The following is a 23951-nucleotide window of genomic DNA, read 5'->3' on the forward strand; positions in this document are numbered from 1 at the left end:
AATATTCAGGAATTTTAAAGGCTCAAATATGCCCCTAACGTTTGCGAAACTGAACAAATATGCCCTCCAATATTTTTCGTTAACTCAAGGGCATGTATGGCAAAAAAAAAAACGTTAGGGGCATTTTTGCACAAACCTTTTAACGACGGGAAAATGTGTAAAATTTCGCAAAGGTTAGGGGTATATTGAGCCTTTGCCGAATATTAAATTAAGATAGAAGATTAGTTGTGTTTAGTTACAGTTTTTGCAAAAAAAAAAAAAAAAAATTGATTGTTTGAATGTATTGAAAGTGAAAATAATATTATAGGTATTTTTAAAATTCTAAATACAACTTCATGGCCAAATTTTAATTTTCAAATAAAGTGAAAAATTCTCATGGCCAAACGGATCCTGGATGATTTTTAATTAGCCAAATAATAAGACATAGAAAAATGATTTAGGGAATAATTTCTTTGAAAAGTAAAAGGGCATGTCCAAAAGGATACTCTCATAATACTATTGAACTGTTGTTTATAGAAAATCACCGATTCACTTTATAAAGCTAACCTACTTTTTATCATACTGGAAGGAATTGAAATTTCACTTTCCATTTTGAATGTCCATAAATGAGGGAAAAAAATATCTTATAGTTTGGGTTAGAACTTAGAATAGTCTCTTTTACTCCTGATTAATTTTGGTTCTTTAAATTTGTCAAATATACATAGTACTTTTTTATTCTTATCAAATATTTAACAAATTCTACATATTGAATTTGACAGAAAGGTGGGAAATTTTTTTTAGCAAGAACTCGTGTTTGGTGGAAAAAGCGAGTGGTTATCATGTCTATGATGGAGAAAAAAGAGGCTTAGAAATGGGTCTTAATTGTAGCATCTCTCTCTCTCTTTTTTTTTTTTTAATTAATTTAGTATGTCTTCAATGCTTAAAAATTAAAATCCCTAAAGCATATACGCATGCCTGTGTGCGACATATTCTAACATTTTAGGCAAATGTTATTAATTTCATTTATATTCGACACAAGTTCAAAAGCAAACAACACAACTATGGAAATCCAAACTACTGTTCGGTGTAAGGTGGACGCAAGTAAATAGATAAGCTCAAAGGATCGAATAAGAGATAATAATTGAGTATGACAGTTTTGATTGTTACTTTGTGCTATGAAATGATAACAGTATAAGAAAGGGCATCATAGAGAAGAAGAAACCAGCTATGAAAAAAAAAAAAAAGGCTAAAGTCATCGACAGATTCTCGAATTTATTTGTAAAATTCATTTAGACCCTCAAATTGAGTCCCGTAACATCTGAACCCTCTAAAATTACTTTTATTGTGCCACTTGAACATAAAGGTAACATGCAACCAAACAACAAAGGTGTGTGTAATTCACACGCCAACATGACAAATAATACGATGACACATGGATCTTAAAAATCTCCTTCTCCAGCAAAACACCCCCCCCCCCCTTTCTCCGGCGAGAAGCTTCTAGCTCCAGTGAACCGTACGTTTTCTCCTCTTCATTTGCTCATCAATGCCGCCCCCATTTTTGCTCTCAAGGAGTTCTCTCACTGCGCCACACCTAAGCTCTGATCATGTCGTTCATCGGAGCTATTCCTTCTTCCCCTCGTTTTTCTTTCCCTCACAACATCAGTGACGTCGTAGGAGGGTCTGGTCGGCAACGTCGACATTCAGCTCTTCATTTTTCTTTCAACTCTGGCCGTCCATCCACCATTTCCGACCACTTCCAAGCAGCAAACACCACCACCTACATCTCAACATTGCTCCACTTAAACTCAAACTAAAATAGAAACCCACTAACCTTAATTAAAATGAAGAGGGAATAATATAGATAGAATTGTAAATGAATGTACGCTCTGGGTGTCATATATCTCTTTTCGCTGTCAATGTCGGATGATTCGTCGATGTCGATTAACTTTCACTGACATTACGACAATCACTAAATTAATCTACATATGTGTTCATTGTTTATTAACTAATCTCAATTGTTAAGAAGGAAAAGAAAGTCTAGGGGTTGCGAGGACGGTGGCTGGTTGGTGGATGTTCTTAGGAAAAGAAAGTCTAGGGGTTGCGAGGACGGTGGCTGGTTGGTGGATGCAGAACAGGAAGAAAAAGGGGAAAGGGTTGGTGGATGGCTGAGGAGTGGGGTGGGTGGTGTAGAATTATTTTTTAAGTTATTTTTTTCCTTTCTTAATTATTTTATTTATAGTTACATATTTTCAAGCTGAAAAAAAATTATTTGAGATTGTTTCACACACTCAAGTGCAAGTGTAATGCATGCACTGTGCCACCCCAACAAATTGTGTTCAAGCTGCACGGTAAAAGCGGTTTCGAAAGGTTCGGACGTTACGAGGTTCAGTTGGGGGGTCTAAGTGAATTTCACGGACAAGTTTCGATGACTTCAGCCAAAAAAAAATAGTGAAAATTATGACCTATGGGTATTGTGGAGAATGAAGAATATATGTTCTAGATGTTTGATTGGATTTTAAAAAAAAATGGTTAAAGGTGAAATACATAAGTGATATGTTAACTTGGAATTAATATATCTATGAAATAATACTAACTATTTTTCAATTTCAAACAAACTGAAATCGGTTATTTTTATTTTAACCTCATTATTAAACTATTATTAGCTGGGATATCCCAGCATTAATTGTGGATTAATTTTATACCATATTTAGTAGAAAGTATAAATTTATCCCGGAATAAATTTATACCTTATACCAAACAAAGTATAAAGTGCATCCCAAACTTAAAGATGAGATATCCCATCTTATCCCATTAATTCTGAAATTATTTTATTCCATCTCCTAGATGAAATAAATTAGTCTCAAGAGATGGAATAAATTGATTCCAAAATTATAATTGTGGGATAATTTTATCTACTTACTAAACGACCACTCTATGTTCATACAGACCTCGAGTGTAAATAAGTTTTGTTCCTTTTAAAAGGGTAACCATCACCTTGGAGTAAAGTGTCAGTCCTTTGCGTTTTCCTGGTTGAACGTTACAATCAGGGAATGTGGGTGACGTACACCACGCGCCAGCAACAGCGACTGGGGGAGACGTGGGTGGTACGTAAGTTGAAAGTCGCTGCTTTCCACGTGGATCCTAGTAGATAACATCAGTATCTATCAAAAGTATGTGATGTTTTATGGCGATAAGTCCGAATGTTTACATCATTAATTTGGTATTAATCCACTTCTTTTTCCTTTTCACCTGCATAATCCATTTCTACTATTATTAACTTTCAGTAGCACTTTTTACTATATTTTATGATGTGAAATATTGTTTGTGAGGAACTAGTGGAGTAGTGTTTTCCGTCAAGTAATTATAGCTCATCGTATCAACGATTGAGAATCTGAAAACGCAAAAGGAAAGGAACAAATTACAAAGAATAAAGTGTTTCTACTGGAAAAAGAATCTAAAACTATACGCATCATGGTGATCAATATTAGACAAGAAGGCTGGAAAAGCTGTTGGTATAAATCTAGACATCTAATGATAAGGTTAGAGGCTTTTAGGCACCTTTTCTCCTCTTCCTCCTCCCTTTCCCCTTTAGACTTCGGAAAAGGATCAAATTTGCTCTTAACTTTTTAAAATAATTTAGATTTGTGTTTTTTGTTAATAATTGGTATCTTATCAATATCATTATGAAATTAAGTTGACAAGACGGGTTGCTCATGTGATAAAAATCCCCCACTTCCAACGTTAAGGTAATGAATTTGAGTCACCAAGTAGCGCAAGTAGCGAAAAACTAAAAAATCCCAAGGGAGGGGTAAAAAAAATATATATATAAAATTAATTTAGATTTATCCTTAATAACTTACTATGAGGGTGTTTGGATTGACTTTTAGCTTATTTTTGTACTTTTTACCCTAAAATAAGTGTTTAAAAAATATTTTTTATCTTTCTCAAATACCATCAAAAATAGAAAAGAGCTTAAAAGCCAAAAAATCACTAAAAATATAAGCTAATCCAAACACGCTCTATATAAACTTTCCAATGCTTGGGCTTTTTCTACTATGGAAAAGGTCAAATTTATCGTTGAACTAGCAAGGTTATACACAAATATGTACCTGAACTTTAAACAAAAAGGTTATTATCCAGTTGTGGCGTCATTGGCCATCTTGTTTAATAGTTAGAACCTCTAGCGGTCATGTCCCTTTTATATCTTCCAAGCTCATACTAATCATCATCAATCCAAAGGTCAAACAGTAATAAATTGCACTATCAAGGTGGGATCATATAGTGATTGATGGTCGATTATTTTGGTGGAGGTAAAATGGTAATTAGTGAACATTTTAAATATGAAGGTGCGAGAGAGATCATGCAAGTAGGAGAAGGAGGGGGGTTGAGAAATTTTTGTGTTATTTTTGTAGTGTCGTGCTAGTAAGGAGTGATGGAATAATAGTGTCTTTAAGTAGCGTTTTTGCGTGTGAAAAGAATCAATTGTTATGGTAGTGATCGATTTAGAGGGACGAAGAATTGTGGCTAAGAAAATGGTATTTGGACTCTACTTTGCTATGTTCAAGACAAATCTAGATTATTTTGCATAGTTCAAGCAAATTAAATTTAACCATTTTATGTTGTAACAAAGTCCCATGTGTGAAAATTTTATATCGTTAGTCGTTCTCTTGTGTAATAAAAGGGGTAAATCCAAGAGTTTGTGTTGTGTCCCTGGGCCTAATTTACTTTTATTCTTAAGTTTTAAAATCTTTACAAATATATGTCAAGCGACAAAACTTTTTCCTCTTCATTTTCCCTAGCTATTTCCTTTCAATGTCTTTATTATTGCACTTTAGAGCGAACATGAATATCTAAATAAGAAAATATATGTGATCAAACTTTGAATATCAGGATGAGCTATAGACAAAATGAAACACGAGATCTGCAAGGTGAAGTACCTAATACTTTCAAGCCTAGAACAATCTCATGTAAAATATGACATGAATGTGTTGTATATGCTTCATTTCGCAACAGAGTGACGAAATAAGTACATATACATAAGGTGGTATTTTCACATGATTTTTTAAGGTATAAATTACAGTACGAGAATTTTTAACCTCCTATCGCCTTTAACCTTTCAAAAGACACATCAAAAGATTTTACCACCCATGAACAACAAATGCAAGTCTTGTAAATGATTTAACAAGATAGAGGAATGTACATTACACCAAAGTACGTTTTGACCTACACTATTATAAAACGAGACTAAAACAAGACTATTACGAGGAACATGATTCAGAAAGAGTGATTTTTTACAAAAGGGGTGTAAAAAAATATAGTAGTACTTTGCTAGAATATCCGTCACTCGATTTACTTCCCGTACGCATGGCCAGAAATTGGTTTAGAAGTAATATTTATGTAGTACTCACAAGAAATTGGTTAAGAAGTAACAATAAAATTCATTTTTAGAAGTTGAGATTTGAGGTGAAAATAACATGTCCAAGCTAAAACTATGAAATTCTTTCAAACAAATCCATGATTTAGTTTGAGAACAACATTTAACCTGCCTAGGATTTTACAAGATAAAAAGATTTTCCCCCAAACCCAAAACCATCTTGAATTAATCTAATACTTATAAAAAAAAATTGTGTTATAAACTCGTTGTCTTTGTTTTAAATTGCCTTCCACGAAAAAAGAAAATAAGCAGAAAAGCATAGACTCCCATTTTCTAGAGATCCGTTGGTAATTTTGAACTTTTACTCCAGCGGTACCTTAATTGTTCTACTTTCGGGTCAGTAAATATATTTCCTAATGACACCTGTCTTAAATTATTTTAAAGTACAAGTTTGATAATTAAAAGGGACAAAAGAAGTGCTGCCCCTCTGCTTGTGATTCATCTTAGTTCATTGTTGGCAGCCAACTGCCCAACGTAAACTTAAAAGTTGTTGAAAACAAGGGGAAGATGGATCAAATAAAATATGTAATACTACTATATCAGTTGGTGAATAATTTATTTAGGAAAACATAAATATAAAAAGAATAGTAGGAGTAACATGCAACGTGGGGAACATGAAAGTACGTTGGTTGAATCTGTTTTTGTTTCTTTCCGACGTAACGGCCACCGCAATTAGTTTTAACAAGTTTTAAAAAATTGGGCTTAACGAGGGAAACAGACGGATTTGTTGCTTTATTCCCGTTAAAACCGAGCTTGGCTCACGAGGACCAGACACCCGGTGGCTGAGCTAGGCTTTTTAATAAGGGGTTTAAAATATGAATAAGTAAACACAAAAAGAAGTTAGGGGTTCAACACTTATTATATACACATTAAAAATAATTTTAACCTTATAAATACAATGTAATTTTCCGCTGATGAAACCCCTTGGAACCTCTTGGCTCCGCCCTGCTGACACCCTCTAGTTTCATAGGCGAATCTAGGATTTTTAGAACATAGGTTCACCATAAAAAAGAAGGAAAAATGTGTTAAGAAAGAATTGATCTCTAGTCCTATGGGTAAATAACTCAACCATCAACTAAGTGCACCATTTAATTTTTTTGTAGTATAGGTTCCAACAAGCAATATTATACCAATTTTAAATAATATATACATAAAATATCTAGTCTTATGGAGAGACCATGAGTTCGCGTGTCCCAAATTTTCTACCTAAATTTGCCCCTGATTAGTTTCCACATGGTAAAAATTTGTCCGGCATCCGATGTTTATATCAGACTAATAAATGCATGATATGTCTATGAACAAGTATCAATTAATCATGATTAATTAATGTATATATTTCCTCCATAAAATTGCTTAACTACGGTAAGTTACATTAATCAATATATATAATAAAGCTAGAAATAGAAAAAGTGATGTGGCACCTCTCTTTAGCCAAGAAACACAATTATCTTTTTTCTCCATTTTTTGGACTTTTCTCTATTTTTTTTTTTATCATTTATGTGCTATGTTAAATAATCTCAAAGTCATTCCTTTAACCCTCTTAATTAAATTAATTATGCAATCTCAAACTTTAAAAAGAACAATCTCTTTAACTCTCTTAATATTACTCCCACGATCCATCAATTGAATAAAAATTAATTGTTGCTCTTAAATACTAGCCCATAAATGGGCACTTTAAATTTTCAGTTTTTAAACCTTCTGTTACCTATTATTATTAACCTTTTTTTAAGACATTTGTTATCCATCATCAGAATAGTTGTAGACTTGCATCAAATATATATACCACCCAAAAGTTCTCATTAATTTTTTCTATCCACCATGTGATAAGTAACACATTTTATCGTTACTTTCCCACTAATCGTGTTAGTCATTCCTTTTGATGTTAGCTGATTAGTTCTTTTTAATTTTGTGTTTCTGCTTTCTTTTTTTTCTTTTTGAAATATTTATATAATATCATACTGTTACTTCTTAAATGTTTGTGATTTTTTGCAAGTTGAAAATAGGTGACCAATGGGGTTATATGTGGATATAATTTTATCCTATTTTTGTTTGGTAGGTTATCGATATGTTTTTATTGACGAATTGATGTAATTTTCGTATGCTACTTTCCTCTTTTCCTTCCTATTTTGATCTCTAATGTGTATGAACTTTCTTGAATCGAATGTAGGTTTTTTCAGGTACATATATAGCTTTTGGTGTCAATTGACTAATGGGGTTTATATGTGGATGTAATTTTACCCTATTTTTATTTGGTAAGTTGTCGGTATGATTTTGTTGGCAAATTAATATGATTTTGTATGTTTTTCCAGGTACTACAGTTTTTGGTGTCGATCGTTTTCTATTTATTTTTTAAAAACAATTTGTCTTCTCATTCCTCTATTCTATAAATCATATAAGCATGTCTTTTTTGGATAGCTGCTAAGTAAGATATCAACAATAGTAAGTGAAGATGTTATTTTAGAATAATCTTTATCAATTAATTTTACGTATTTTCAATAAAAAAAAGAATCAGTTAATGATAAAATTTCTCAGTAGTCGAAAGAAGGATTGTCAAATAAATTGAAGCTTGAATATGCAATTGTTTTTTTTTTTTTGACTTCTCTCTCCCTTTTAACGATGCCGTGCATTGAATTCATAGGGACTTTTTAAAAAAGAAATGATCAGCTTTTTAGATTTTATAATTTTTAGTGTAGCATCGATATTTTTAGGACGAAAAAAGAGTAGCTTTAGAGTGGAGTAGTCAGTTACAAAAATGTGATCTTCCAATGAGAAAAGAGCATAAAAATAGAGATTTTTTCTTAGAATGAACGGGCAAAGAAGAAGAAGAAGAAGGAGGAGGAGGAGGAGGAGGAGGAGGAGGATAAAGAAAGGAAAATATTAAAGCAAGAATTAACAAAAGAGAATTCATTTGTGTGTTTACCCCCCTTTCCTTATTATTTTTGTAGTTGATGTTGTTGTTGATGCAAAGATAGATAAAAAGAGTGAGATAAATACTTTATATAAAAAAGAAAATTCATCTATATAGATTATTATTATTATTATTATTATTATTATATAAAATTTAAGTATTTCTGAATGATTGAAAAGTAAAATTTCGTAATTGATAAAAATTAAAGAAAAGGGAAAATAAGTGACAATAATAAATTAGCTTAGAACTTAAAATGTAATCTATTTTGAATTTGAAGACTGAAGAAGATATTAAAACAATTTATGATCGCACGAAACGCGAATCAATTCACTAGTTTGGTATAAACATAGGATGTGAGTAAGCATTTACCTTTAGACATTATCACGTGTCTAGGTTTAGGAGTATGCCTATTAGGTCGAACATGTTTATTCATTTTAATTAGCCGGTCTTTAAGACTTGTATTTTGTAAATAACTTTTAAAAATCTGTCATAGTCATGACAATGAAAGGTGTTCATCAATGTGAAAAAGAAAATTAATAAGAACGTGAGGGAAAATTAATATTTTGATTCTAGATTTTTTCTTTTGAATTGTTTAATATCTTATATGTATACCGACAAGTTGATATCCATCTCAATCAATTAACTATTCAGATTCAAACATAAGAACCATTGTTGTATATATTAGATTTTTTAAAAGCAAAACCAATAAAATATTTTTATTAAATTAACTAAAAAATATGTTAATAAGGGGTAAATTAGTTATATTATAATTTTTTATATTAAAAATTATAGATAAAAAGAACTGTTACAAAGAAATCAAAATTAGAAAGATATATGTTATATCGTAAATCACCAAATTTTAATTCCGAAATGAAAATATAAAGTAATACATTTTATAAATGTAAATGAACAATAATCAGAGAATGCAAAGGAGAGTGAGATAAGTAAAGTATTGACAAAGAAGGAAAATTGAGATAAAAGTAATTGCCTACGTTAACATATCAAGAGAAAGGAATTTTCGGCTTATTTTACTCTTTACATTAATTACTTATTTTCAAATCATTTTCTAAGGCTATCGAGACTCTACACCAATAAATATGGATATTATGATAAAATATATATTTCATTTATTAATTCTTAAAGAATGTGATAAGAGGGAGTGACTTTTATCCCCGTTTTTCTTCTTTCTCAATACTTTAAACGTGAAAAGAGAACGAACAATAGCAATGCAAATTTGTACCAAAAGTTATGGATATATGCATGAGAAGAGAATAAATATTCAGCAAAAAACGTAAAAGTCAAAAGTAAACAAGTAAAAGTGCACGGAGGAAATAAATGTGTTGAAGAATTAAAATTGAAGTGCATACGTGTATACATGAGAAGAAAATAAATATTCAGTACTGCCAAAAGTGAACAAATTAAAGTGCCCGGAGGAAATAAATTTGTGTAGGAGAATTAAAATTGAACTGCATATATCTATACATGAAAAAGAATAAATATTCAGCTAGAACGCGAAAAGTCAAAAGTGAACAAATAAAAGTACACGGAGGAAATAAATGTGTCGGAGAATTAAATTTGAAGTGCATACGTCTATACATGAGAAGGGAATAGATATTAAGTACTATGACATATGTCTACGTGGAATATAAAAATAGTTGGATAAAGTGTACAAGTTATATAGCTTATGGTACAAGCATTCATGCGTGTACAATTTGTGAAGCTCACGGTACAAGCTGGAGGAGCGGTGTTCGTCAAATAGAAAAGAGAATAAATATTTAGTACTATAACATATATCTACGTGAGATTTATTAATTCTTAAAGAATGTGAAAAGTCAAAAGTGAACAAATTAAAGTGCACGGAGGAAATAAATTTGCGTAGGAAAATTAAAATTGAACTGCATATATCTATACATGAAAAGAGAATAAATATTCAGCTAGAACACGAAAAGTCAAAAGTGAACAAGTAAAAGTGCACGGAGGAAATAAATGTGTCGGAGTATTAAATTTGAAGTGCATACGTCTATACATGAGAAGGGAATAAATATTAAGTACTATGACATATGTCTACGTGGGATATAAAAATAGTTGGATAAAGTGTACAAGTTATATAGCTTATGGTACAAGCATTCATTGCGTATACAATTTGTGAAGCTCATGGTACAAGCTGGAGGAGCGGTGTTCGTCCCTGCTCCACGCTTATATATAATATAGAAAAATATATATTTTTAGTAATGTGGCCAAGTAATATGGAACGAAGGGAGTACTTCATTTTTATTAATTCTTAAAGAACGTGAAAAGTCAAGTATAATAATGTGACCACGTAATATGGGACGAAGGGAGTACTTCATTTATTAATTCTTAAAGAATGTGAACTTCTTTCTTCTTTGATCGTGCGACAAGAGCCATGATATAAGGATTTCTCTTTCCTTAACCGTGTATTATGTATGTCAGAAATGCCTGTGAGGAGGAAAGCTACCGCAGCCCAAAAGGGCAAGACAGTGATGGAAAAGCAGGCTGAAAGAATACCGCCACCAGTTATAGAGGGAGATGAATCCCAGAATGAGGTTCCGTCTAGATCCTCCCACTCATTATCTGGTTCAGAGGAGCATGAGGGAGCCTCAGCCCCAGCTCCTCCACCAGATGCTTCGGGCCAAGATGTGAAAGAGGTCATTCATACTTGAGAAGAGAATAAATATTCAGCAAGAATGTGAAAAGTCAAAAGTAAACAAGTAAAAGTGCAAGGAGAAAATAAATTTGTGTAGGTGAATTAAAATTGAACTGCATACGTCTAAGTAAAAGTGCACAAAGAAAATAAATGTGTTGGAGAATTAAAATCTAAGTGCATACGTCTATACACAAGAAAGAAATAAATATTAAGTACTATGATATATGTCTACGCGGGATATAAAAATAGTTAGATAAAGTGTACAAGTTATATAGCTTAGAATACAAGCATTCATTGCGTGTACAAATTGTGAAGCTCATGGTACAACTATTGGAAGCTGTGTTCGTACCCCCCATGGCACTTATATATATTCATTGCGTGTACAAATTGTGAAGCTCATGGTACAGCTATTGGAAGCTGTGTTCGTACCCCCATGGCACTTATATATATTCATTGCGTGTACAAATTGTGAAGCTCATGGTACAGCTATTGGAAGCTGTGTTCGTACCCCCCATGGCACTTATATATATTGTAAAAGTTGATAATGCATACTCCTTTGATTAATGAGATATTTTTAACCTTTCAAAGATTTAAAATAAGCGGTTTTATCCCCAAAAAAAAACCTAAAACTGTATTAATTTTATTTATTTATTTTTTAGTCTAATAAATATTCTGAACAGTTTTTAAGAAGTCTTTTACTACTCCTTAATTTATGTTGAAGAGGATAAATGATAATATAGTTAAATAATTCTCTCAATTAATGTTATTATATGATTTTGATGAATGTGTCAAATTTTTTAAATTACTTACTGTAGGACTAGATATAATTAAGGTTCCATCCGTTTCCCTATATATAGTGGTACATAAAAGATGCTAAACAAATGTGTAAATTTGAACGTTAAAAGTTCCTCCCATATTTACAAACTAGTGAATTGGTTCGCGCTTCACGCGATCATAAAAATCTTATTCAATTTCTGAAATAAATTTTTAATGCCAAAATATTAAAAATATTTAACTCTTCTTTAGTCTTCAAACTCAAATAAATTAGATTTCAAGTTCTAAGATATTTTATTATTTTCCTTTATTTTTCTTTTTGTTATATTTTTTTATAAATTACGGATTTTTAATTATCCACAAATGCTTATATTTTAAATAATAATCTATACAATTTACACATAAGTATTCTTTGTTTATTTAATATATTAGTATCTATTTAATTCTTCTTCTCTACCTTTCAAGAGCTACATTTTAGTGCTTCGTTTTTTTTTTCCCCTTCAAAATTCTTAGAAAATACATCAACAACAACATCTACTACATAAACAGTAATGAAAGGGCGAAAACAAACCAATGAAATCTCTTTGGTTAATTTTTGCTTTAACGTTCTTCTTCTTCTTCTTCTCTTGCCTCCTTGTTCATTCATTCTTTTTCATTTTCTTCTCTCTTGCTAGAACATTATATATTTTATAATTGACCACTCCACTCTAATTTTTTATTTTTTTTTAGCCACTCCACTCTAAAGCTACTCTTTTTCCGTTCTAAAAATTATTGAAGCTATATTGAAAATTCGTAAAATTTAAAAAATAAACCTGAATTTTCAAGCTTTAATTACATTGACAATCTTTCTTTGGACAAGTGAAAAATTTATCATTTACTAATTCCTTTTTACTGGAAATATGTAAAATTACTTGGTTAAACTTATTCTAAAATGATATCTTCACTTATTATTGTTGAAATTACATCCATAATAACCTCATTAGTCACCTATTTTTAATTTTCAAAATCACAAACATTTATCAAAAGTAACAATGTAATATTATATAAATATTTCAAGAAGAAAAAGAACAGAGAAACAAAGAATTCAAATGAACTAATCACCTTTCATCATAAGAATGGCAAACACGGTTTGTGGGGAAGTAGGATTAATCTGTATCACATGGTGGATGAGAAAAAATTTGAAGAGAAATTGGGTCCATATATATTTGTCATAAGTATGTAATTATATTGATAATTGATAATGGAGGTCTTAAAAGTAGGTAATAATTATAGGTAACCATTATCGGTAACCAAAAGGTAAAAGAACTGAAATTTTAAAGTACCCCATTTTATGGGTGAGTTTAGAGCAGCTAAGTATTATTTTGTCTGGGATGGATGGATCGTGGAGATCAAATTTTTAAAAGTTTCAACTCTTTACATTTTCAGGGGAAAAAATTAACTTTGTAAATTTGAATCTTTATAAGCTTTTTGGGGAAACCACAAAGAAAATTATTCATTTCCATTTACAACGTGGGCAGCAGAATTCAATGCCGCTATTGCACTGTGCCTTTCTAGTTGGTTAGGGACATTTAAGTTTTTCACCATAATTAAGAGAGTTACATAGATGAGCTTTTAATATTGCATATTTAATATAATTAAGAGAGTTAAAGGAGTAATTTTAGAGCTTTTCTAACATAGCACATAAATGAGGAAAAATAGAAAAAGATAAATGTCAATGAAAATTATAAAGAGATATTACGTAAAATTGTCTATGTCTAGTTTTATATTATATATAGATCTTTAATCACCTTTGGTGGACTCTAAACAAAAGGGATTTTTGTAATAATGATGAAATGGCAAATGATAGGTTCCTTCGTTTAGATATTTTACTATAGTTGGTTGCTTTATGAAACGAACTCCTGAAAGTGCCAACCTCTCTTTCTAAAATAAGTTGAGCCTTTTTTTTTTTTTTCCATTTCAACTAAACTTGTAACTAGAGGTGGCAAAATGGGTAAAAAATATGGTTATCCGCCCGATCTAACCCATTTTAAATGGATTGGATACCCAACCCATTTAATATGGGTCCAATATGAGTCAACCCATACTATCCACTTAAAATATGGGTAAAACGGATAAAACCCACAACATATAGAGTGTGTTTGGTATGGAGGAAATGTTTTTCAATTTTCCTACGTTTGGTTGGTCAAAATATTTTGGAAAACATTTTCTCTAAAACAAATTCAATAAGCACCCCCTCCTACACCCCCCACCCCTACACCCCCCACCCCTACACCCTCACTACCCCCATCCGACCCCACCACTTAACCATCCCCACCCCCCCCCCCCCCAGGCCACCGCCCACCACTACCTCCCTCCCCACCCCTATAACCACCTACCCCCAACCCCTACTTCTCACCTCCCTACCACCACCCTATATCTTTCAACTTTGCAAAACTAGACATTTGTGAAAGTAGAACTTTCAAAAATAGCAACTTTACAAAAGTAATCATATTACAAAAGTAGTCGCTTTTTCAAAATATTACTTGCGAAAAGTAGTCATTTTGCAAAAGTAGTCACTTAAGAAAATAATCACTTTGTAAAAGTAGTCACTTTTAGAAAATACCCACTTTGTGAAAGTAGATACTTTTTAAAAATAGTCACTTTTTGAAAGTAGCCAATTTCATAAATAGTCATTTTGTGAAAGTAGTTACTTTAAAAACTAACTACTTTGCAAAAGTAGCCATTTTTTAAAATAGCATCTTTGTGAAAGTATTAAAATAACCATTTTTGCAATGTGCCATTTCTAAGATAGTGGTCACTTTTGTAAAGTAGTTAATTTTTGAAAGTGATAAAAAAATTGCTACTTTTGTAAAGTGGCCATTTTTTGAAAAATGACAAAAAAAAAGTTGCTATTTTTGCATTTTCGGTCGTTTCGCAAGAAATATTTTTTTGGAAAAATAACCATTTTTATGTCACTTTTCAAAAATGGTCAATTTACAAAAATAGCCATTTTGTGTCGCTTTTGAAAAATGGCTAGTTTACAAACATAGTCACTTTTTGGGGTTGTCTTCAAAGTGCAAAGTAGTCATATATGAAACAGGTGCTTTGGGAGGGGGGGGGGGGGCGTGGGTGAGGGTTAGGTGGAGCGGTGGTGTGGGATGGGGTGGAGTTGGGATGGGTAGGTGAAGATGAAGTGCGTTTGAGGGTGGTCGTTGGGTGGGGCTGGGATTTGGTTGGGGAGTGGGTGGTAGGGGGTGGGGTTGGGTGGATAGTTTCCAAAAAAGATTTTCTTGGAGGTCGTATCATTGAAAGGTTCGAAGTTCTACTCTTCCCACAAATGTTGAGGCGCAACTATATACTAGGGATTGGATTTGTGGACAAAATGGTAAACTAATCTTCTCCATATTGGCTACATGAAGTCCATCTTTGAAGTAGCTTTGGATAATATGAATATCTATATTATCCGTCGGGTAACCCACTTTTTAACCGTGTTAAATATGGGCGGGTCGGGTAATTGATTCGTTTTTTGTCAACCCATTTTCGACCCGACCCATATCCGACTCGACCCGCCCGTTTGCCACCCCTACTTGTAGCCAAATTCTTCCTTGCATTTTGCAATTTCATTATGAATTGAATTAAACCCAAATTAGCGGTACCAAAAATGAACTAATAACAACAGAAGAATTACATATGAACAAAAGCCTTATGATTAGTTCAACAAGCCCAAATGTCCACTTTTGGATGAAAAAAAGTCGCATTTTTTTACTAAACTACAAAATATATACCCAGTTTACAGCTAATATAGTACTTTATATAAAATATACAAATATTATACATACAATACACATAACTATATACAATCGAAGTCTGTAGATGGTGTATGCTTTGATCTAAACTAGTTGGCAGAAGGATACATTTACCTAAGTTGCCCAAAAAAGAAGAAGGAACAAATAGTCTTTTGGGCTGGACCATACAAGAAGGGAGAATCTTCAATTCACTCTATGTGGTATATCCTCAATTCCATATATTGTAGCAAAAGCCAAATGCCCAAATCCAATTGAATTCCCACCACAAGTTACAACTGTCATTTTCCTCTTATTTAGCTCTTTCTCCTTTTGTACAAGGCCCTTGAAATTCATGCCAAAAAAAAGCAGAAGTGGAAACAATCTTGAAATAGCAAAAAGAGCTTTACAAAATGAGTTCTGGAGCTATTCTTACCACCCCTTATTTATCTTTCACTTCAATTTCCTATTCCAAGAAATTCACATATCCTAAACTTGGCACTAGCTCTGGCATTAACTATGCTATTCGTTGCTCAACTTCAAGTCCTGGTTTGCCAGATACAACAGGTAGTCTTTAAAGTTCTACTGTACTCGGTTTGTTATTGTGTACTACTTAGGAAACAAGAATCCTCTAGTTTTCTGAAGGAAAAAAATAGAAGGTTCTTGATAACAATGAAATGTGTTGTAGGGGTTTGCATCTTGCTCATTGATAATCTATGCTAATTAGGCTATAGTTATTATTAAAAGAATTACATAAATAGGCGTTCACCCCACCGCTTAAACTAAAAATAGCTGGCGGATATACAGTATATGTATAATCCATGTATATGATGTCTATAACCATCTATAATTAGTGTATAATTTATGTATACCGGCTAGGAAAAGTTAACAGTGAATCCCGCCATCTATTTGTGTAAAGATCACATGTTGTTATGTTGGATTAGCTTGTATCCTTGATATCTTACTGATTATTTATCTAAAAGAATAATTTGTTGATTTGTGTTAGATACATGAGTGGAAAAGTTTAAGTTCTAGTTAACGAACTCCATATGATTGTTGTATCTGGCTCCTCTCCCGGTTGGGCATTCTCTCTATTTCCTGCCTATTTGGATGTGTCACATATGTCCTATACAAATTTTAGAGGTCCAAGTTACCTGAAAGATTCAAAGCATTCTAGCAATAGTTAAGATGACAATTTTTACCATCATTCTGCTACCCAAAAAAAGAAACATTCTCCAGTTAATCTGTTAATTGGTGTCAGAAAGATTATAATTTCTAATCATAGCTGGAGACTTCCTTTTTTGGGTGTCAAAATGATTATCATGCTTATTTACTTAATATAATCTGGACCTTTGATATTTAAATAGTGCATGTTCAATACAGAGGAGCTGGATCCTTTCTATTTACTTCCGGCTATGCTCTTTATTATGTACATGGTCTTGTGATTGTTTATGACATTAACATTGAATCCTATTGCTAGCTGCAATTGAGTTTTAACATGGATCTTACAGAAAGACTTAGGAATGATACTCCTTTGACTGGTGGAGCATTTGATTTTGAAAGAGCCACAACCTCTCTAACTAAAAAAGTGTTAGCTACACCGAAGAAAGTTACTCTTGTACGACATGGTCTCAGCTCTTGGAATGAAGAAGGTAGAATTCAGGTTCGTTTCACCTTCTCTTTTCATGTTCCTCCACGTTCTGTTATTACGAGAGAGTTTAATTCCTTGACAGTCACTTCCCTTTACACCCAAGTTTATAATGGAAGTACAAGAAAGAATGCTAAATTTCCTACTTCTAAGTTACTGAGTTCTTGCAAGAAAAGTTATTCATGCCAAGGTCTCTGTTTGAGACCTTGATATTAAAGGTCAGTGAATTACTGAAAAAGAGTGGTGTTATGTCTAAAGCTCCAGGCTCTGGAATACAAGTGGTGTCGCTAGTTTGAGCTACAAACACGTGAAGTTTTAATTAGCTTTGTCTTAAGAACGCTTGTCTTGTTAAGGACTTCAAAGTCATCTTTTGTTACTGATGCGAGTCTTATGGAGCGTTACATTTTTCTTGTTGCAAAGACAAGAGTTATCTGAATTCTGCGTCCCTAACTCTAACATAACTTCCATGATAAATGATAAGATATGTTAGTTGACAGAGTCTTTCCTCCAGGCTGACAAACTTCAAACTACATTTGAGCAAACTGTGGTATCAGTGGTGGAGCCAAAAATCCTTAAACAAAGGGATTCAGAAAAATATAAAAATGCTACTATCTAGAAGTTTTCCTTATATAAAGGGGTTCAACCGTGTATATATATTACAGAAAAATAAAATTTTACCTACTTGCGCAGTGTAATTTTCGGACGAAGGGGATTCAATTTAACCCCCTTCCTTACCTTTAGCTCTGCCACGGCATGGTATCCTATCACTAGTTCATCTCAGATCCTGTTGTCAGTTCAACATTTATTCTTGTCACAAGTAACCTCCTCTTTTTGGTACATCAAAAACGATATAATCTATAATATGAGATTCTGTTTCAAACTTGTCGAGTGCCATCCTGATTGATAAATTGACACTCAATTAATGCTTTAAGACCCTGTTACTTTCATTATTAGCCTTGTAATGATCTAAATGACTAAATCCAATCACCGGCGGAACAATTGATTGAATTTTGTCTTCACACACCTACTTGGAGCTGCTCCTCCCTTAATCTAGAAATTAGAACCAAAGTGCTAGGAGTGGAGCTTTTTAAGGCTTATAATTCCAGTAAGTCCACTTATCTGGTGAGACAGGGTATAACATTCTCCCCCTTGAGGCCTTGACGTCCTCTCAGACCTGATCCAAGATTCTAGAGGTAACTCCTACATGGGACTTGACTCCCATAACTCCAGCTAGTTTCTCCCAGCTCTAATACCATTTATTATGACTGCTTGCCCAAGAATTTATTTTCATTCTTTCCTCCCAATGGAGTCGGGTCCTAGCATGACTCAAGTTGATGCTAATTGTTGTAGTAAGGAACTCACATCTTATAACTTACTCCTTTTCATATGTGGCTTGGCTGTTCTATGGCTACTAACCTAATTAGTCGTACATGTAGGGAAGCTCAAACTTATCTATACTTTCTGAAAAAGGAGCAATGCAAGCAGAAAGGTGTAAGATGGCCTTGGCTGATATGCACTTTGACCAATGTTTCGCTAGTCCAATATCACGCGCCAAGGTTGGATCATGGTGTTGTGTAATTATCTTTTGCTTACTAAATATGCAGTTATTAAGTAATAACGGCAATGTCTTCTGCAGACGACCGCTGAAATCATATGGCAAGGAAAGGAAGAGCCTCTGGTTTTTCTTAATTCCTTGAAGGAGGCCCATCTATATTTTCTTGAAGGCATGAAAAATGGTCTGCCTCGTTCACTCTGAAATCATTATTTTACTATTACATCTGAGTCACTATAACCTAAATATTGTAACAACAGGAAGGCATAATCAGTTTTAGATTTTGCATCCATTTAGATAACTCAACAGCATTAGTAGTTTTCTAAATGATGTTTAGTATTTGGAGGCAGAGGATGCCAAGCGCATATATCCAAAGGAGTATACAACTTGGAGAGAAGATCCATCTAATTTTTGTGTAGATGGTGTATTCCCTCTTGAGGAAATATGGGGAACAGCACATGAAGCATGGAAAGAAATTTTATTGACACCAGTAAGTTCTTTACACTGCTCAATTGATCTTTTTTGCAACACAATATACTGATTAGCTCGTTCTTCATCAGGGAGAGCACTTTTTGGTTGTGACACACAAATCTATTTTACGAGCATTGGTCTGCACAGCTCTTGGACTAGGACCAGAACGGTATGTCATAATATTTCACAGCATACTTTGTCTCCAAAATCTTTCATTAGATTAAGTTAAACCTAAGATATTTCAGGCACATAAAATTAAAATAACCCTTTAGATATGACAGCTGACTAAGACAAATGTAAGGATGTTAAACATTGCTGGGGTATAGTAAACTTGCTTTCATCACCATGAAATTTAATACAACTTTCTTTCATCACTATGAAAATTACATGTATGTAATCTTTTATCGAGTCCTATACTTCAACTACTACATATAAAATTTGGGTTCTTCAGCCACTATTCTTGACAGGTCTAATTTTGTACCGATTCAGGTTTCGTTCAGTGGATATAAATAATGGAGGATTATGTGTATTCAAATTCAACAAAGAAGGAGAAGCCATGCTTCATTCCCTGAACATGACAGCACATATGTACACTGACCACATCTACCACTATTAAGATCAACTGGTACAAGGACTGGACGGACAATGAAGATTACATTTGCAATTGAAACAATAGAGAACCGCATCAGACCTGAATAGTTGTCTGTGTAGCATGTGAGTTACGAATCATTGAACTTTTGAATATTAGTTTAGTTAGAACTTCATTAGTTCAAGAACAGCTGAAAAAGTTGTAGCATGTTCTTGTGACCGTTACGAAGTTGATTGAAATGCAGAGTTCAGCATTTCTTCCAGAATGAAATTTTTGCCTCTGTTACAGATTTATGTTCTCTGGTAACAGTTCTCAGAAAATCAAAGTCAATGAAACTGAGACTCTTTTATTTGAATTCATTTTAATCTTTAAATACTATAATGCATGCAAGCATAAAGTTTTTCGCAAAAATTAAATGGACAAATAGGTTTTTCTTAGACATAATGAAAATGGAGGAATCTCAGGTAGAAACTTCGCGCTTCAGCTATTTTTAGTGGTTTGGTGTAAACATCAGGTACGATTTTTGGGCTAATGTGATGTATAAGTACATCGTACAAAATATGAATCCAAGTAACAACTTTTTAGTACAAATCTCGTTTATTGTAAAAGAAAAATATTCATGGAATTTTTTTTTGAAGGGTCGTTGATTTGAACTATCCAGAATTAACAAAGAGGTTAAGTTACTTATACTGACATTGTCAAAAATTTAATCTACCAATGCAAATTAAATATGCCTAGCATTCTGTTATTTTTCTTTTTCGAGGTTATTATATTAGACTTGGTATAAAAAGTTACTTTTGATGCGACCGGATGGTGTAAAAAATTTATAAAACTATAAATGATACCATATATAAAACAAAAAGATATCTTCCACTTATCAACTCTTATACAACAAAAAGTTGGAGTGGGTACCAACCAGATCATGGTTAGATCATATTATTTATAGTTTGGTTAAATCTTTGTTGATAGTGAGAGTGACAATATCAACGAGAATAAGATAACCTACTCGTATCTTACAATTACAGATTCTTACTGCTATCAACCAGAAAAGATTACGACGTTGAACTACTCATTGACCAACAAAAGATTGAGGTATTAATTATATTTTGTGTAGATAATTAAGCATACGAAACACGAAAAAGATGTCTTCAAATCCTCTTTTCATACTATAATATTTCAACTACATATAGCATTCATCTGTAAACACATAAATTAGTACAAAAATAGGGTAAACGATGTTTTTTAAGAGAAGAGCAAAAAGTAAAATCTCCATGAAAGAGGAGTCTAAGCTTTTAGTGTGTAAAGATTAAGAACACTGTGAAAAGAGAAAAGAAGAAGAAGGAAATATAGTATAGCAGCTGCAAATCCAGCAATAAGAGATCCAGAAACACGGTCACAGAACTTTGGAACTTGCCCACAAATTGGTAGCCAACCTGCATGACTGTTTCCCTTTTTCCCCACTTGAGCTATTGCCAAACATGCTGATATGCTTGAGTCCAGAAGCAATGTCATAAGCTAATTTGACATCAATGAAAAAAAAAAAAAAAAAAAATTGAATCAGCCTAAGCCAAAAAAATCCATGTAACTAAAATTATCATCAAGAAAAGATAGTACATACTATATCTGAAATAAGCAGAATGCGTCCCAGCAATTTCTTGGTAGGGAAAAAGAGAACTATGAGGGAATAGGCACTTGCTAGTATATTCGCTCCAACAAAGTACCTGAAACATCAATAACTTAGTTTAGCCAGCCGGTCATGTGAGGTGGCTGATTCAAAATTTAGACGTTATGAATATTAAGTTAATGGAGTTGGTTCTAAGTTATATATATATATATATATAATTTGCACATATAAATGTAGTTCGACTCTGAAGCACTGGGTTCTGTCGAACCGATGAACTCATGGTTGGACTCGCTACTGATCAGTTGTCCTTATTATCCACAGGTGTACTGCATGCATGTGATCGACAGAACGTAGAAAGCAGGGGTGGCATTACGGGGCGCAAGAGGGTTCATTCGAATTCCCTTTGCTGGAAAATTATACCGCATCACTTCTTCGTGTGTTTACTTCTGTTTGAATTTCTTTAGTGAAAATTCTAGTTCCGTTGCAAGTAGAAAGAGTACTCATGTTAAAAACATTGAAGATTATGTATGATCAACTTACTTGAACGTTGGCGTATTGGAAAATTTGGCTTCAAAGGTCATGCCCAAGACTTGAGCAGAGTCATGGCTAGTGACCATGATAATGATGGCTGCAACACTAGCCCCCAAGGCTAAAAGCCTAAGCAGAAATACGGTGATCCTGTTTGCCAAAGTCATTAGGAATAGGAAAGTGATGAGGTCAATTAACAAAATCTAACACTAGTTTTTAATGTCAAAAGAAATGCAAGTGAAAGGGCATAAAATTTGTGTGTGGAATTAAAGAAGTGATCAAGAGAGATAGAATAATAAAGAGGGATATTTTGTTGTGTTAGGAAAAGGCAGATAAGTGGGTGGTAAACTTGTCTTCTTTAGGGACAAAGGGTCATGTTCTTGGTTACCTAATGAGTGTACAAATAAACTTGTGCCATTTATTTATAGTGCCAGTAATTAACAAAGATCCAATGAATTACACCTCTTGAGAGCGGACCCTTTAATTTCATCGAAGATTTGTGCATCTAGTGGCACACTTGGCCAAAAAAATCATTGACTCAATCTACCAATAAGTGTTCATTGTAGGCAGGAAGAAGACTATTTAAAATCTTAATAAGCAAAGTTTGATATGAGTTTGTATCATGTCTTAGCATATAAAAAAGGTAACAACTTGGAGAGTAATGGTCGGTTGAACTACCCATTAGTTAACTCTATATATGCACGGCGCCTCCCACATTTGTCTCTAACGTGGACAATTGAGTTTAACATTTCTTTGGCTTTTTCCTATGAAAAAAAAAAGTTATAATGTGGACATTATAAATTTGAAATGTCCATCGCATTTAAGGGTGTTATCTAATAGCTAATGAAGTGAGTTGAGAATCATGAGATCTCAAGTTTAGACGCAAAGACACTAGATGATTTCTTTCAGTCTACGCTGATGAAAAGTAACAGATAAACTGTAAAATTAATTAAGGTGCGTGCAAGTTGATTCGAACACCACAATTATTTAAAACAATGAAATGCCCATTGCAATATAGGAAATGGCCATAGCCGCTTCATGATGCGATGTCGTAATATCACCAACAATAAGTTATTAAGTTTTTACGTCATTACAAACTATGAGAACTAGAATATATGTACGTAAAATATTTCAAATATGTTGCTAAACTTTCCAAAATAAATTAGTCATACCCTTCGGTAAAATTTGCTTAGAAACGACCTTGTCAATACTCAAATGTTTCATATATTCCCTGATTTTCCAGCTCATCAGACTGATTTCCAGAGGCGGATCCAAGATTTACTCCTATGAGTAGGGGTGTGCAAAAATCGATTTAACCGATAAACCGAATCAATAAAAACACTATTGGTTTATCGATATCGGATTATTGGGTTAACGGTTTATAAACGGTTTTGTAAAACTTTTTATTGTGTTATTAGTTCGGTTTTCGGTTTTAAAGATTTAGTTAATGGTTAAACTGTTAACCCAATAAACTTATATTATAATTACCTTTTTATCCCTAATTATATATTGGTGGCTTTAAATTTTAATTTTTAAATACTAACCTTTTGGATCTTTGAAGTTGCTGGCTTGGTGGTGCTGTTGATTACTGCTTTCTTTGAGTTAATTCCTTGGATGGTCACCCAAGTTTAGAGAATTTTCTACAAAAGTCACTTTTGTTTTATTTAAGATAATAAAGTCATTCAAATATCACTATTTTCCTCAAAAAATATTAAACACCTCAAAAGCTTCATTCTCTCCTGATTGGCATGCCACGTCATTAGAGCCCCATATTTTTTAATAATAGACTTATTTAACTCATCAAAATCATTTAATAAAATTCATATTTTATATCTAATCAAATATGACCTGGTTAAAAAGCATCAAAGGAACAACCTAGCATGTAATCTAAATGAATTAGAATTAAAAGAGAGAATTTTTTTAAATTTATAGATAAGTATTAAAATCTAAAATTAAAATATATATAAAAAAATAGAGCTTTAGTTTAATATATTGCTAGGTATTAACATGATTAACAT

General features: G+C 32.9%; 2 protein-coding genes across 2 annotated transcripts; one reads left to right on the forward strand and one right to left on the reverse strand.

Moving 5' to 3' along the window:
• Positions 1-15738: 15738 nt before the first annotated feature.
• Positions 15739-20140, forward strand: LOC132622392 (probable 2-carboxy-D-arabinitol-1-phosphatase). The gene is made up of 7 exons (XM_060337000.1): positions 15739-16088; positions 17033-17184; positions 18606-18725; positions 18806-18905; positions 19072-19211; positions 19282-19361; positions 19682-20140. Exons 1-7 carry the CDS (start codon positions 15935-15937, stop codon positions 19806-19808), a joined length of 873 nt encoding a protein of 290 aa, XP_060192983.1. The 5' UTR covers positions 15739-15934; the 3' UTR covers positions 19809-20140.
• Positions 20141-20926: 786 nt separating this feature from the next.
• LOC132622912 (CASP-like protein 1C2) lies at positions 20927-22499 on the reverse strand. The gene is made up of 3 exons (XM_060337598.1): positions 21946-22499; positions 21400-21502; positions 20927-21296 (listed from the first exon to the last, which is right to left on the reverse strand). Exons 1-3 carry the CDS (start codon positions 22098-22100, stop codon positions 21066-21068), a joined length of 489 nt encoding a protein of 162 aa, XP_060193581.1. The 5' UTR covers positions 22101-22499; the 3' UTR covers positions 20927-21065.
• Between the last annotated feature and the right edge of the window lie 1452 nt (positions 22500-23951).

The sequence above is a fragment of the Lycium barbarum genome, chromosome 12 (genome assembly GCF_019175385.1).
Source record: "Lycium barbarum isolate Lr01 chromosome 12, ASM1917538v2, whole genome shotgun sequence".
In the NCBI taxonomy this organism is placed as follows: domain Eukaryota; kingdom Viridiplantae; phylum Streptophyta; class Magnoliopsida; order Solanales; family Solanaceae; genus Lycium; species Lycium barbarum.

Coding starts and splice junctions, on each gene's coding strand:
- LOC132622912 (XM_060337598.1), bottom strand. CDS start 22,100: ATGACTTTGGCAAACAGGATCACCGTATTTCTGCTTAGGCTTTTAGCC. Junction 21,503..21,945: donor TCCAATACGCCAACGTTCAA/GTAAGTTGATCA, acceptor TTGATGTTTCAG/GTACTTTGTTGGAGCGAATA. Junction 21,297..21,399: donor TTCTGCTTATTTCAGATATA/GTATGTACTATC, acceptor ATGTCAAATTAG/CTTATGACATTGCTTCTGGA.
- LOC132622392 (XM_060337000.1), top strand. CDS start 15,935: ATGAGTTCTGGAGCTATTCTTACCACCCCTTATTTATCTTTCACTTCA. Junction 17,185..18,605: donor ATGAAGAAGGTAGAATTCAG/GTTCGTTTCACC, acceptor TCGTACATGTAG/GGAAGCTCAAACTTATCTAT. Junction 18,726..18,805: donor GTCCAATATCACGCGCCAAG/GTTGGATCATGG, acceptor TGTCTTCTGCAG/ACGACCGCTGAAATCATATG.